The sequence below is a fragment of the Artemia franciscana genome, chromosome 6, assembly GCF_032884065.1.
Source record: "Artemia franciscana chromosome 6, ASM3288406v1, whole genome shotgun sequence".
NCBI lineage: Eukaryota > Metazoa > Arthropoda > Branchiopoda > Anostraca > Artemiidae > Artemia > Artemia franciscana.
The window spans coordinates 29,143,691-29,161,038 of NC_088868.1; the positions used below are offsets into that span (position 1 = coordinate 29,143,691).

The 17,348-nt window shown below is 34.0% G+C and overlaps 1 protein-coding gene across 1 annotated transcript in view; it reads left to right on the forward strand.

Moving 5' to 3' along the window:
* Window positions 1–17,348, forward strand: part of LOC136028536 (AH receptor-interacting protein-like) — an 81,010-nt gene that overhangs the window by 17,237 nt on the left and 46,425 nt on the right. Inside the window, exons 3-5 of the mRNA XM_065706383.1 lie at window positions 6,611–6,785; window positions 13,139–13,276; window positions 14,001–14,187. Of these exons, the coding sequence (XP_065562455.1) occupies window positions 6,611–6,785; window positions 13,139–13,276; window positions 14,001–14,187 (500 nt within the window). The remainder of the gene's footprint in view (window positions 1–6,610; window positions 6,786–13,138; window positions 13,277–14,000; window positions 14,188–17,348) is intronic.

Below are 17,348 nucleotides of genomic sequence, written 5' to 3' on the forward strand. Positions count from 1 at the left end.
CGTCATGAAGCTGTTTGTCGACTGACGTCATGTTTGTCAACTGAAGAAATTACATGCCGGGACACAAATGACGACCGGGACACAGAGAATATAAATGACGACCGGGAACCTCAAAGAGAAATTACAGACTGGGACACCCGGACACAAATCACGACCGGGAAACAGGGAATATAAATGACGACCGGGACACAGGGACACAACTACAACGGGGACGCCGGGGACACAGGCGGGATATATAAATGACGACCGGGACACAGGGATTGTTCGAATAGAAATTACAGACCGGGACACCGGGACACAAATGACGACCAGGACAACGGGGCACAGGGAATATAAATGACGACCGGGACACTCAAAGAGAAATTACAAACTGGGACACCAGGACACAAATGACGACCGGGACACAGGGAATATAAATGACGACCGGGACACAGGGACACATCATTAGAATAATGAGGTATAGATCTGAATACGGATTGTTTTTCTCATGGACAATTATATGTTGCATGTTCAAGAGTCAGTAAACCTGACAATCTATTTATATGCAACATATATATATATATATATATATATATATATATATATATATATATATATATATATATATATATATATATATATATATATATATATATATATTTATATATATATATATATATACAACTAGAATGCCGCTTAACTAATATGGCGCGTAACGACTTACGCGCGCGGGGGGCTTGGGGGGGGGCGAAGCGCCCCACCAACTAGGATTAATAAAATGTAGCTAGTAGATTAATAAAATGATTCTAGTAGATCTAGCTAGTAGATTAATAAAATGTAAAAATTGTTAATTAATTTTTTTTTAATTTAAAAAGCATGTATGCTATCACAAAGAATATTAAACTAGTTTGAATTTCTTCACTTAAATAAGTAAGACTGAACCAGGCTAATAATTATTGCTTACATTGGAAGATTAACATAAATTGTGGTTTTAAACAATATGCGAAACCATTGTATTTTGGTATTCAAAACATTAATGTCATTGAGCTACCCCTAAATATTCAAATATAAGGGTGAAATTTTGCATGGTGTATTATTTTATGTACCTAAACAAAATTAAGGGGTAAGAATATGATATTTTCAACCTTGAAAAATAAGCTCCACCCTATTAACTATGTTTTTTTGTATAAAGTTACTATGTAGTCACCCTTTTCTTTGAAAGATTATAGTTAAGGAGAACATTTGAAGCTGCCTACAAGAATACAAAGAGAAACAATAGTGAAATTGGGGTTTGGCACTGATACCGCTGAAATAAGCCATAAAAAAGGTTACGGAAAGCAGTTTGGAGTGGGGTTACCAAAGTTGCTCAATGCTAATTATTTTTACTTTAAATTACGAATATTAGTTCTTTTTACTCTTTGACTTGCAGTCTTTAATTTATTATAAAATCTTATGTTGCTTATAATAAAAGCTAAGAACATCAAATTATAGAATCGCAAAATTATATAATTGCTGTTATAAATATTTATGCTCTACATACCTTAGTTATTGGCATTGCCTGACCAGGGGGTTTAGCTATATTACGTATTACTTTGCTTTATTAAAGCTATTTACTTTATTTATATTATTATATAATATACATTTTTACTTTAAATTACAAATATTAATTACTTTTTATTCCTTGGGTTTCAGTATTTCACTTGTAATAAGAGCTACAAAGACCAAACATTGACATACATCTTTTACGTGAGTTACTTGTAAGGGTTTACTTGTCTTGGCATAATTGAAAAATGAAGTTCTGGATGCACATTGTTTTTGCTAAAGCTGCTTATTCAAAATATTTTGTCTGCCAAAATTGGAGTATTAAAAAGCTTAGCTTTGCAAAAATAGTTACTTTACCATATTCATAAATGAAATACTAGCCCTATATTAAATCTCTGACTGATTGCATACATCTTTCTATATTTCCATTGATCATACCCTCTGACTTATCATATTTTGTCTTGGATCTTTAGTAAAGGGTTCTATCAGAGGAGGAAAGCCTATTTACTCTCTCTTTGAATGAACAAACTTGATTGACTAAGATATAATTGGTCAGTTACATTATCTTATTTGGGTTTACTCAAGTTTGAATAACATGAGGCGCAAAATTCTAATCCCAGTCTAATTCTAACTACACTCTAATCGTGGAACTCTCTTTTCGCGTCCAGGGTCCCGGAAATGGACCCACAGTTGCGAATAGTGTTTGAAGTTTTCTTGACCCTCACACTTTTAAAAGTAATATTAAGAAAGTGTGCTAAGTAATTGCTGACTAGTAAGTTGTTAAGTTGAGAAATAACAGTTAATATGTAATTCTAGTAACACCCTCAGCGTTTTCGGAATTCTCCTTTCGCGTTCAGGGTTTTGAAAATTCCTCCTATGTTCTGAATGGTGATCAAAAGTGTGAATAGTATAGCCGGCAATAGTCCTTTCAGCCAGGTAGTCACTACTCTTTTCTCCCTTAGTGATTTAAGATCACGAAGAAGGCTTAACGGCGATTCCTCTATTGCTGCAATCTACATAACTAAGGTCATAGATGGTGTTAATCTTAACTATAGTTATAGGTGGTGACATGTTTTTTTTCCAACGAGATATTTTTTTTATCTTCTACTCAGTTTTTCCAATGAATCTATAAAAATTTATTTGGTGTAGGAATTGAACATGAGACCCACGATTTTCTATTATAAAAGAACGACACGTTAATTGGCTGTGCCAACAAGTCATTGATATTATTATTTCTTGGAAATACATTCTAGGCAGTCAATGTATTGTTTCCTGACGCTATCCCGCTGGTGTTAAGCGTCACTATATCGTAACAAGTTAATTGTGTAATTGATTTCTCAATTGGAGTCGGATATTTGGTAAATGCTATCTGTGAGTTGTTCCTGGGTGCCTTTTTTTACATCATTCCGAGAATATGCATATCACAGTGATTTGAGATGCTTGTTAGACAGACATATTCTTTTGATGATCAATGACACTAGTTTCGGTCCCAAAAAATGTAATGACTACAGCCTGCTAGGTATTCTGTTTGTAATGTAATGGTCCCGAACACACTGGTTTTCCATTACCGGGCTCGCGTATGAGTTTGGGTTCCCTTGTATCCCTTTAGGGCCCCATGTCCCTCTCCAGGATCCCACTGCCCCCTCCCCACCCAACTTTTTTTAACCTTGATTTTTTGGACTTAGGAATATTATTTCGGACCCTCCCCAACTCTTTTAACCTAGATTTTGTTTTTGGACCTAGGAATGTTTTTTTAACTTATAATTTTTTCTTTTTTTGAACCTAGAAACTTTTTTTTGAAACTGAATATTTTTTTGAAAAGATTTTTTAACTTTGAAACTGTTTTTTAATTTAAAGAAAAAAGTTTGTACTTATTTTTAATGTCTTAAAATAAAAACATATTTATAATAAAAGAAAATCACTGGTGATATTTTGGAGATACGAAATAAAAATGGTGTATATATATATATATATAAATATATATATATATATATATATATATATATACATATATATACATATATATATATATATATATATATATATATATATATATATATATATATATATATATATATATATATATATATATATATATATATATATTAGCAATGGTTTTTTCTGTTAGAAAAAATGTTTGAAGTGAAATTTTTTGTCACTAATTCTTTTAACTTGAAAATTTTTTCAACTTTTCTTTTCATGTCTTAGAAATAACTACATATTTATATACAAGGAAATTTTCTTATGATATACGTATGTTAGCCATGCTTTTTCTTTTAGAAAAATAGTGTTTGTAGTGCTTTTTTTTAGCTTAGAAATTTTCTTAAAGATTTGGATATTTTGACCACATACGCCAGTGATATATGCAGGTCTATATAACCTGGTTAATGCTTGTCTACTAAACATAGGTTTTTCTTGTTTTTCTTTTCATTTTCAGCAGTGGTTAATGCTGGTCTATGCAACCTATGTATTTTCTTTCTGCTTTTTTTCAAATTTCACCGGTGGTTAATGCTGGTCTATGCGATATAGGTTTATCTGACAGGTTATTAGCAAATGTTTTTTGTCCGTTGCATATCATTTGAAGGGGACGATAGAACAGCAGGTTGTTAAATTGAGAAAAATTCTGACTTAAATCAAGGATTCGTCTTGCGATTCGCTTGTTTTAAGAAAATGTTTGAAGTTGCACGCTAGAAATAAGATTGAAAAAAGGAATGTACCCTGAAAAACCTTCCTTGATTTTGAAAACTAAAGGGATTTATTAACAAGTTCATAGTAGAACTGGGCACGCTATACTGGTAATTAGGTTGACATAGACAATATTTGAAATGATTTCTGTGTAAATTTGACAGGTTATTAGCAAATCGTTCTGTAAAGTGGATATTTTTGGAAGGGGGCCATAGGACAATAGTTTGTTTAATCAAGGATTTGTCTTTCAATTGGCTTGTTTTAAGGAAATGTTTAACGGTGTATGCTAGAAACAAGATTGAATAGTGGAATGTATTCTGAGAAACCTTTCTTGATTTTGAAAATTGAATGGATTATTAGCAGGTGTTTGTTAGGATTGGACATTGTGTACTTGTAGTCAGACTGAAATAGGCAGTTTGAAATGATTTCACCGTAAATTTGACAGATTATTAGCAAAGGGTTTTGTCAGTTGTATTTTTTTGAAGGGGGTCATAGGACAATAGATTGATAAATTGGTAAACATTTCAGAGTTCAATCAAGGATTTGTCTTGTAACTGGCCTGTTTGAAGGAAATGTCTGATGTTAGATGCTAGAAAGGAGCTTGAATCAAGGAATGCACCCTGAGAAACCTTCTTGATTTTGGATTTATCAAGTTTTACCATTTTCAATTTTACATTTGAGTTCCATTTTTATTTTCAATAGTCAAGTATTAACCAGACTGCATAGACCTGGAGGGGTACATGGGGACCGAAACTAAAACGCAAGCCCTCTAATGGAAAACCTGTGTACCCGAGACCATTACATTACAAAAAAGGATATCTGGCTTGCTGTAGTAGTTACATTTTTTGGGATCAAAACAAGTGTCATTGACGACTATAAATTCGAACTGTTATACTAGCGTCATCTACCATCAAAAGAGTATGTCTGTCTAGCAAGCATCTCAAATCTCTGTGGTATGCATATTCTCGGAATGCTGCCAAAAAAGGCACCTGGGAGTAACTCACTGATAGCATTCACCAAATATCCAACTCTAACTTGCGTAAATGCGATTCCGCAATTAACTTTTTACGGTATAATGAAGCTTAACCCCAGTTTGCTAGCGCCCGGAAACATTGCATTGATTGCCTAGAATTTATTTCTAAGAACATAATAGTATCAATGACTTGTTGGCACAATTGACTAACGTTTCGTTTGTTCCCCATAGGAAATCTCGGGTCTCATCTCCGAATCCTACACCAGGCAAAAATTTCATAAATTCATAGGAAAATTCATTGAAAAATTCACTGTACTTAGAAGCTAAAAGATACGTCATTGCAAAAGAAAATATGTCGCCATCTTTAACTGTAGTTAACATTAACGCCACCTATGTTTTATTTATAAAGATGACTCTGGGAATCGCCGTTCAACCTTTTTCACGATCCTGAACACCAAGTAAGAAAAGAGTAGTGGTTACCTGGATGACTGGACTATTACCCTCTATACTAAAAGTTTGCTCGATTTTTACACTTTTAATATAATTTTCTGAAAAATAATCTAAAGAAAATGTGTTTAGTAAGTAGCTTAAGTAAGAACCTACTAGTAAGCGGTTCAGCCAAAAAAAACTGAATTAATTATTTGATTCTAATAACACCTTAAGCGTGCTCAGAATTTTCCTTTTGCGTCCAAGGTCCTGAAAGTTGGTCCTAAGTTCCTAGTAGTGCTCAGAGTATATGACCTTCACACTTTAAAAAATAATATTAATAAAATGTGCCATGTCATGCATAGTGGTTAGTTGCTCTTCAGGTCTAATGTTTTTTCCTTTCTTGATGTTTTCAGGTAAATTTACATTTTTTGTGGGTTTTTCATATCTCCTTGTGAATATAGTTTATGTATTTGTAGACCCAGGAGGATTACAATAACTATATATCTGTGTGTGGGTTCATTCGTGTTAACTTATTTTTTTTTTTTTAGTTTTTTGGGCCGAATTCGAGAATGTGAAATATTCCTCCCTCTTGATAATTTCTGTAGGTTATCCGTAAGGATTCTAAAGTTTTTTTTTTGTGCTGGTTGAAGCATTCACAAATTGCTTTCAAAAATTTCAAAAAGCCTTTATGAAGTAATCTTAGGTACTAGAAGTTCTCTACCACAGCAAGGAAGCAAGGAACTAGAAAAAAAAAATTCAAGTTGTTGGCTCAGGGAACAAGTCAACTGCAGTGGGAAAGTCAAGTGTTAAGACTAAAGATACCAAACAAGCTATTATGAAATCCATTTTCCAAGGTTTGGCTTGTCCTTAGCAGTTGACAGTCAACCCCTTGGTTAGCATCTTCCTATTCATTCTGTTATAATAATGACTTAAATTTTTTGCTAATTAGATTGCTTTACCGTGTTTAAAAAAGATAATCTTACTCTTCTTATTCTTCTTTAGTTGGTATCGTCCTATCCTTTTGTTTCCAAGACTCTTCGAGATATGTACAACAAGACCTCAGCAAACAAAAGCAATCATCATTGTTGCGGAATGTTGATGACAGATAATGCTACAATTGGCTATGAAGATTTGGACCAGCTTCTCAAAGAGCCAAAGCAATTAGAGTTCACTATAGGTACTATCATTAGCTAGTGCTGAGATTCTATCAAGGGGGAGGGGCAAAAGTTTGAGGACAATGTTTCTTTTGTCGATATTATTGAAAACGCGTTATCTTACCCGCACACAGCCATAGGTGTCTCTCCCCTAACAACAATTACAAAATAGTGGCGGGAAAGTTTATTCTACCCCTCCCCTCCGGAATATAGGTCTTGAACTTTGAATGAGAATGGGGCTTAGACATACCTGTATGATTTGAGAGGGTTCTCGGATGAGTTTTGACCATGATTCACCTGTAATATAGATGCGTACTATGCAGCCCTAGAACTAAGACTGTTAAAATAATTTATATAAAAGGGGTAAGACACAGCTCTGCTTAAGCTCCTGATTATACACATCTAATATCATACATAGCTATAGCAAAGATCAGTTTAATGTAATTATCCGGTATACCATACAAGAATAGGACATTTACCAAAGCTTTTCTGTCAGGTTAAGCAAGTGTTTGTTCATAATTTATAAAACTGAGGGCCAAAGGGGTCTAATGACTCATTCTAAATATGAAAATTTGATCAACTCGTAATCCCCCTTTTCCATAACCACACTATTCCTTCTCAAAATTTTTGCTACAATATCTCTTAATCGAGTAAGAATCGTCATGCTAAGTAATTGACATGGGCACCAGCAGGGGGGGGGCATGACCCCCTAGAAATTTGGAACTATAAAGTAATTATAAGGAAACCAAAGGAAAGATAGCAGAATAGGGAAAAGCCATGTAAAAAATGTGTGTTGCCCCATTGTTGGCTACCTGCCAATAGATGTTGACCCTTACTTGGGAAAATATTAGCTCTAATTTGTGACTGAGTGTAAATCAAAGAATCCTAAATATGGGATCCTAAATATGTAATTGTTTATTAGTAATTAGTGCAGTTATTAGTAAACAAAAAATTCATATAATTCTAGAAAACACACGGAAAATAATTTAATAAGGGGCAATTTTGGTAAAAATATGCCGTCAACTTTTGCTTAGATTCCAAGAATACCCATGAGCTGATATATGAAGCCACTATAATCAGAAATGTTTCCCCGGAACGGGATGCTGGGAATTTCTGCATTTTCTCCCTGCACGGATACGTTTTTTGTGTCTTGTTTTCATTTGTTTATTTTTTCCAGGAGTGGATTGTATTTATCTGGTTTACATTTTGAAAAAGATTAAATTTTTATCTGAATTATAAAGATGTCAAATATATTGGTTTTGGTATTCAAAATTAAATTAGAAATATTGAATTAAATTTTTTTTATTCGATTTTCTTAATCTTAGTTTTAATGTTTTACTTTGAACAAACTACTTTAATAATGCGTTACTTTTTATAAACACTGATTAGTCCAAAAGCAATAAATATTTTGGCGTTTGATAACCAAGTTCAAAACTGTCGATATTGTTAAAAAAAAGTATTTTTCTTTAATCACTTACTTTTTTCATTGTTGTATACTTTTACTTTAATTCATATACTTTTTCCGTTACCTTTAGAGAAATGTTATCTCTAAGCTTCAGTAAATAAAAAAAACAACAAGTTTTTTAAGCTGAAAGTAAGGAGCAACATTAAAACTTAAATTGAGCAGAAACTATCCCGTATATGAGGGGGTTGCCTCATATATGGGGGTTACCTACTGTTATTCAGCACTTTAAAAAAAATTACTTAGTGTTCTAATTAAACGACCCTTGTGTTTCAGGAGTCGTTTTTAAAGAATTAGGACAAAATTTAAACTTTAGCGTAAAGAGTGAGGTGTTTTGGATGGGGTAACCCCTCTCATATATATAATAATTCTTTTTTCTTTCTAAGTTTTAATGTTACTCCTTACTTTCAGTCGAAAAAACCTGTTTTTTAATTTAATTTCTGATTTTTTTTTAAATAGCGCCAGGATACCTAGTTCCACCTCCACGGAAAAATCCCCCTCCCTTCAGAAATATTCTCTGGACAATTTAATCTTGGCAAAAATTTACTCCGGACAATTACCCTTGACATTTTACGCGTAAAATTTAATCGGCAAAGAGGAAGCAAGACATATAAATTTTGTATAGGAACTCTGGCAAATTCACCCTGTGTAAAATTTCCGCTGAAAAGTTCATCCCCTTGAAACATCCCACTTCTTGGAAAATTCTCCAACATTTGGAAAAATCCTTTTAGTAGACAATTGCCCCCCCCCACTCGAAAAATGTATGCATACTTCCCCATAACACGTACTATACGTAAACAATGGGCAAATTTTATAACTTATGAGGCATTCCCCAGGGGATTTAGGGGTTCATTTTACCTCCAAAGACATACTTATTGGGCCTTTAAACTATGCTGAACAAAATGACTATCTAAAAATTTTGATTGGACAATTTTGGGAAGAAAGTGGCAGAGGGCCTAGTTCCCCTCCAATTTTTTTGGTCACGTAAAAAGGGCACGAGAACTTTTCTTTTACGTCAGAATGAGCAATTCTCCTGACGTTCTAGACCCGCTTGGTCGATAGGATCACCCCTGGGAAAAAAACAACAAATAAACAAGCGCTCGTGATCTTTCTTCTGGGAAAAATTATGAAATTCCACATTTTCTGAAGAAATGAGTTTGAAACCTCTATAGTAGGGTACTTTGATTTGCTGAATCTTATGGTTTGATTGTTATTAAAATTCTATGACTTCTAGAGGGGTTTTTCCCTTTTTTGAAAATCAGACACATTTTCTCAGGCTCGTAGCTTTCGATGGGTAAGACTAAAGTTAATGAAACTTCTATATTTGGTATTAGTATTTTTTTTTGTATTCATAAAACTAGTTTCACGGTATGTAATTAAAGAAATAGAAAAGATTTTTCAATTAAAGTAAGGAGCAAGTTTAAAACTTAAAACAAATTGAAATTACTCTGTATATAAGTAGGACTGCCCCCTTTTCCTCGCTGATGAAGAAGAAATGCCTCGCTGATGAAGAAGAAATGTTTTTAGCGCTTTGAAAAATCTTTTTTATCCAATTGCAAATTTTTTTTTTTTTAATTTTGACAAAAGCCAAACTTCAGTAAAGATTAAGGAGCTAAGGAGGAGACAGCCCCCTCCATATAAAGAATAAACTGTTCAAACGTGTTTCTAATCTGCTAATTGCTTTCAGTTAAAAAGCTCTTTTTTTATATAATTTCTTATTGTTTTTTTAAAATCAAGATATAATTTTAGGTACCGGTCTCTTATATCCCTGGTTAAAATATGTAAATCAATATTGTACGTTGATTAGTACCGTCCTACGTTTAAATATGCAATTTTAGTTTTGAGTAAAAGTTGAATAAATTTAAAAAATTGGTGATGAATAGTAATTTTGGTAAAAAGTCCTTGTTATTATTACTGCTAAAGAATTTCTGTTGAATGAAAAGGAGTATTATTGTTTGTATGGAAGGAAATTCTGTGAGACTTTTGATCTTCTATAGATTTGAAGCAATCATAACCTCTACAATAAGGCATTCTTATCAATAAATACATTACATATATTTGTTTAAATACATTTATGTGCTTCATATAAATAAAAAAAGAAAAATTTAACCATTTAAAATTGCTGAAAACTAAGTTCCTAGTAGTATTTGCCACCCCAAAGAAATATCCTGGTGGGGCTGATGATGGCCTGCCTTGCCTTTTCCACCTCTCTGCTGGTAGATATGCGAATGTAAAATTCTAGCTGTATAGAGAAACATTATAATTAATTCCCCCCCCCCTACCTCTTTTGACAGTTATCTGAAACATCATAGAGAGTAAACAGTTTGTCCATTAGAATGTACTTTTTTGGAACTCTACCCTACCCCCACCTAAACTATGACTCACCCCCCCCCCCTCATTATAGCTGATGCGTAATTATAGATCACCAATGTAGCCCAATTTCATTATAAATACAGCGAATCAACTTGGTTGGATCCTGTACTGCCACCGTCTGGCATTACTTCTTTTGCAGCTAGGAAGCCTAAAATATAGTTACTGATACTTTTAAATCAATTAGCTTCTCATAATTATAAATCAATTGCAAATTCATCCTCTTTGGGGTGAAGTCGTAGTTTGGTGCCCTAAAATGGAAGAAAACAAGACTTTCTCCCGGCCCAATCTGAATGGTCACTTAAAAAGTGAGCTTTATGAACTCCCTCTCAATTATCTTGGAAATTCGGTTTGATACGATCACCCCTGGGAAAAAAACAAAACTAATAAACATGCACCGACAACGTTTCTTCAGAAAAAATACGAAATTTCTCATTTTGAAGATTGGAGCTTGAAACTCTTCGGCAGGATTCTCTGATATGATGTGTCTAATAAAGGGATTTTCAATAAGATCGCTTGTATTTTTGGGGGTGTTTGCCATTTTTACAAAAATCAGGCTAATTTTCTCAGATTTTTGGTTTTGGGTTGGTAACAATGAACCAAAAGAATTCTATCGATCTAGAGTCAGCATGAAAAGTCAATACTACTGGTGTAGCAATTGTCATGAGAATTCCATTTTTAATTTCCATTTTTATTCGATAAGACTCTTTTGTGACGAATTTTTTTGGAACCTGTTCATTTTATTTAGTTGAATATGAAAATAAAAAGAAAGAGGGTCAATTTAACAGCTGGATAGTAAGTTTAAATTTACTATTATTTTAGTTTTTAATATCTGAATATATAAGGGATTTAACTTTGAGAGGAAGAATTGTCCTTTTATGAAAAAGGTACATTTTACATGGCTGTTATAAAATCAAAACATGGTATCTATGCAGTCAGGATGATTTTTGAGTATCTCTACTCCTTCTGTAAACTATTCTAATGCGTAGGAAATTTCATAAAGACAATACTATATCTGTTATAATATACGGAAGTAAAAACTCTTTCTGTAATTTTTGTCTGAGTTTGATTTTCTTTTAAGATTAAATACATAATAATTAAATATATTACTGATGAAATAAATTGATCCCTTTGCCAGGAATCCTTGTAGTTCAAAATCTACTATATTTTGTTTCATTTTGCATGCAAATTAATTGCTCTTTTTATTTGATAGTTTTTTCCTAAAAGTATTTAAAAATAAACTTATTACTACGAAAAAATTTCTTGAAATATATTCCCTGTCACCCAAAGACCATTGCCATTTGGGTGTCTAGCCCTCTTCTGGAAACTTTTATTACCGGTACCCTTGGTAAGTGACTTCCTATAGAAATTGAATTCATCAACTGTCTTAATTGGTGTACTCACTTTAAGCATCTTTTGTATGAGTGGGTTTATATAAAACGTTTCCTATGCTCACTATGCTGAGTAATCATAAGAGAAATAAAAAAAAGTAGACCTACTAAGTCGCATAATTGCTCGGCGTAAAATGTTGATTGTACCAACCATGACCGTATCCAGAGGGAAGTGGGGCCTACCTCGTTGGATCCCTCCCGTCGAAATTTTTTTGCAAATCACACAAAAAGTAGCATAAATGCATGTACAAAATTTTAGTTGTTCACTCTTATCATCTTTCTTATAAAAGAGCTCAATTTAAGTTATTTCTAAAATCAATAGGTACTTCCCCGTTATCAAAAATTACATGGATAATCCTCAGTATATTATCTCTTAACTTCGTAACCATTAGATTCCAAAAGCTAATTTATGAACCAACGAGGTCCATGCAACGGATGTGAACCTCTTGAAACTTTGCCCTTGACTAGTAATGTTATTCGTGGTAAATCATGCAAAGCTTCTCGTATCCCCCCCTAGATTTCTCCAGATGCCCATTTACAGCTTGGTTGACTCTGGCTACCAGCTATTCTTTCTAAGCCCTAACCACCCTACCAGCAGCCACTAACTACTGGTGTGCTAAAACTATCAGCCAGATTTGCGTTCTTCTTTTTCAAGTAAAAGCAAAGGGGTTCTTCAAATAAGTAAAGTCCCATTTAAAACCTCAAATCGCCTTATACGCCAAGAAGAAAAAGAATTTAGTACAATTTCTCTGGTTCTCTCGAACCTTCGGTTGTAATAGTTATTCTTCTTCCGAAAACTCAGTAAAGCCCGTCAGTTTTCGTTTTCATTGTCTTTGGAAAAAAAATTAGAAAGTGCAGTCTTATTTCAGGAGCTGCAGAAAATTTTGAGTCATTTGTGTTGCGTTTGTGATTTACAGCTTGGTTGACTCTGGCTACCAGCTATTCTTTCTAAGCCCTAACCATCCTACCAGCAGCCACTAACTACTGGTGTGCTAAAACTATCAGCAAAAATGTGGATATACTGAATAAAATGCCGAGTACGCTGCAAAAAGGCTGAATAATCACAAAAGAAAGTAGCTGACCTGCAAATTAGCATAATCTGCTATGCTGAACTGAACTCTTAATTTATTGCTTTTTTTTTATATTTTTTTAGAGTTGTTAAGCGTGGAGTTACCTGGAGATTATAATAAGGAGATATGGCAGATGGAGCCAGACGAAAAATTATCAAATTTGTCCAAAATTAAAGAATCCGGAAATGAATTATATAAAAATAAGGAATATGAATTGGAAAAAACCAAATGAACCCTCATAAGGCTCAATCTAATGTCTGGCGTAAGACGTACTAGATACAGGGTTGCCAAAACTTTTTGGGACTAAAGTGTCAAATTCAGCAAAAAAGGGACACTTTTAGTGTCCTCCTAGAAAATTAGCCAATATACTTTAAAAGTTGACAAAAAAAAGGCTTTAAATGGTTTTCTCGCAACTCCAGAGCCAGATTTGCGTTCTTCTTTTTCAAGTAAAAGCAAAGTGGTTCTTCAAATAAGTAAAGTCCCATTTAAAACCTCAAATCGCCTTATACGCCAAGAAGAAAAAGAATTTAGTACAATTTCTCTGGTTCTCTCGAACCTTCGGTTGTAATAGTTATTCTTCTTCCGAAAACTCAGTAAAGCCCGACAGTTTTCGTTTTCATTGTCTTTGGAAAAAAAATTAGAAAGTGCAGTCTTATTTCAGGAGCTGCAGAAAATTTTGAGTCATTTGTGTTGCGTTTGTGATTTACAGCTTGGTTGACTCTGGCTACCAGCTATCCTTGCTAAACACTAACCACCCTACCAGCAGCCACTAACTACTGGTGTGCTAAAACTATCAGCAAAAATGTGGATATACTGAATAAAATGCCGAGTACGCTGCAAAAAGGCTAAATAATCACAAAAGAAAGTAGCTGACCTGCAAATTAGCATAATCTGCTATGCTGAACTGAACTCTTAATTTATTGCTTTTTTTATATATTTTTTTAGAGTTGTTAAGCGTGGAGTTACCTGGAGATTATAATAAGGAGATATGGCAGATGGAGCCAGACGAAAAATTATCAAATTTGTCCAAAATTAAAGAATCCGGAAATGAATTATATAAAAATAAGGAATATGAATTGGCTGCTGAACAGTATTCTATGGCTCTTGGAACTCTAGAACAATTAATGTTAAGGTAATATAATCAGATATATAGCTAATTATTCAATTTTAGCTTAGATTAGTGATTTATAGAAGAAAAACCGTTTGTTTCATGGTTGTGAATATTCTTGGCTGATTGCAGCCTATCTTTAATTCTGTGTTGACTAATAGTCAAGGATATTTTTCTAATACGTAGTGACTTCTTGCAATCATTACTGTTTTCCTAACGTGTTTAGTAAGACTTTTACGTTTTTTTCCCGGTTTTTTTATTTATATTGAAAAAAATACCTTATTCAGATATTTTTGTTTTTATATTTGCTTTTTATTAGTTTGTTTTGTTGCTTCTTTTATTAATTTTGTTTTTAATTAATTTTTGTTTAATTCCAATTCAAAGCTTTTCAAATGTTACTGGGCTTGTTCAACGTGGAACTGATTTTTTGTGCTTGAGCGAGTGACAACCCTGGTTGATCACTCATGATTCGTCTAAGCAATATACAAACGGGTTAAGAATCCGAAATGTGGAAAAATAAAGTCTATTTTAATGAAACTTTCAAACTTTTGACATATTTCAAAGGATTTGTTGGCAGGTTTTTTTGTGGGTTTCTGCTCAGAATTTACCAACACCATAAATCATTTGAATTTGTAAAAAAAAAAAAAAAAAAAAAAAAAAAAAAACCAAATGAACCCTCATAAGGCTAAATCTAATGTCTGGCGTAAGACGTACTAGATACAGGGTTGCCAAAACTTTTTGGGACTAAAGTGTCAAATTCAGCAAAAAAGGGACACTTTTAGTGTCCTCCTAGAAAATTAGCCAATATACTTTAAAAGTTGACAAAAAAAAGGCTTTAAATGGTTTTCTCGCAACTCCAGAGCCAGATTTGCGTTCTTCTTTTTCAAGTAAAAGCAAAGCGGTTCTTCAAATAAGTAAAGTCCCATTTAAAACCTCAAATCGCCTTATACGCCAAGAAGAAAAAGAATTTAGTACAATTTCTCTGGTTCTCTCGAACCTTCGGTTGTAATAGTTATTCTTCTTCCGAAAACTCAGTAAAGCCCGACAGTTTTCGTTTTCATTGTCTTTGGAAAAAAAATTAGAAAGTGCAGTCTTATTTCAGGAGCTGCAGAAAATTTTGAGTCATTTGTGTTGCGTTTGTGATTTTACAGGAACGTAAAGAAATGTTGGAGTACAACTAAGATGAATGACAAATTGTGTTGTTTAGTTTATGTGTTTTCAGCCAAAATGTCTACTCTGTACGGCGATAAAACAAAAACGGCGATAAAACCTGTCTTCACTATGAGCCGCCCCAGCAGTCTCGGCCGAAAAACGCCATAACGAAGACAGGGCTTAAAATATTTGTGCCAGCAGACCACAGAAACGATGTCTGTCGCTGCTGACACGGCTTAATTTCCCTTGCTCCCTCTTTTCCTTCAGTAGCATATCAGATCTTCTACAAACTTTTGTCTACCATTTCCCGCAGACTGGGGCTTAATCATTTTAAGCCAGATTGGGCAAAGGTGGTATTCTTCTATCTCATGGTGGAGGAGTGGCTTTTTTTTGTAAGTGTACCCTCCCAAATCGTATTCTTTCATCTCCTGAAATAGAGAACAACTCAAAAACTGAAGTTTTATGGCTCTGGACCAGACCCAAAAACCTCCCAAAAGACGTATCTTGCATGATTTTTTGTATTATTTATTACCCTCCTCGTAGTGGATTTAAGAAGGAGCTGACGGCATATCTGCAATTTTATACTGACAGAATTTGCCGCAAGTACCCCTTTGCTGCAATTACATTATGTGGTGATTTTAATGAGCTAGACCAAAAGTGGCTTAGCGCTGCTCTTAGTCTTGATCAGGTTGTCAGGTCACCTACACGCAGTGATAAAACCCTAGACTTGATTTTTACCAAAATTGAAGATTACTATTTTGCCCCAAAAATTGCCCTTCCATTAGGGACAAGTGACCATCTATGAATCTTTTGGACCCCTTTATCATCCTTTCCCCCTAAACCATTGATCAGTTTTTCAAACAAGCCCATTACTGACGAGAAGATTTCCCATTTCAAAGTAAAACTTAGCTCCAAATCCTGGTCCAATATCCCATGTCTTGCTAATGGTGATGAAATGACTTCTAAGTTTTCAGCAGAACTTTTCCAGTTATACTGTGACACTTTTCCAGTGAAAAAAGTCAATCGCAAATCCACTTGTAAACCATGGATAGATAAAAAAATTTTGTGCCTAATAAATGAATGCGATAGACTCTTTAAGGAAGGATTTTTCCAAGAATCTCGAAAACTTAGAAACATTGTTATTAGTGGAATCTGTAAAGCAAGAAAAGAGCACAGTGCTCACGTGCTCAATAAGTTACTGTATTCTAACCCTAAGAATTTCCACAAATGTATCCAAGATCTCATGGGAAAGATCTCTTCTAAGTTTCTCTTGCTGGATAGTAATGGCGACCCTGTGACAGCAGACATCATAAATGATTATTTTGCTTCAACTTGTAAAGCTCACCCGCCACTCCAAAATACACCGGCCAACAGTGCAGTGAGTGAAATTCCTGTGATTGAAATACATCAGACTCAGCTTAAACTCGAAAATCTTGATACAAATAAGTCAGTATACCCAGGTGATATCCCTACCAAATTGAGTGTGAAATGTGCCGCTTATTTAAGTGTACCTCTAACTGCAATTTTTAACCAATGTTTTGTAGATGGTATTTTTCCAGAGTGTTTTAAGCGAGCTATTATGTCACCTACACCGAAAAACAAGACCCCAAAAGTTCCCTCCGACTTAAGACCATATCAAAAACCTCTATTTTCTCAAAAATTTTTGAAAGTTTTATTTACAATTTCCTCTTTGACGATATTCAAGATAAAATTAATCCAAATCAGTTTTGCTTAAGGCCGAATCATAGCACCACCCATTGTTTATGTTATATATTTGACACTGTTTTCAAACATCTTGAGTTAAGTAGTTCCTACATTGAGGCTGTTTTTGCTGATATTAGCAAAGCCTTTGACAACTTGGATCATCAGACAGTTACTGATAATGCAAGGGCTTTAGGTGTCAGAGATTTTGTTTTACGTATGATAGCTAGTTTTTTGTCTGATCGTGAGCAATGTGTAGTCCTCCCTAATGGAGATTCATCAGGTTTTACCTAGATTTCCTGTAGAGCACCCCAAGGGACTAAATTGGGTCC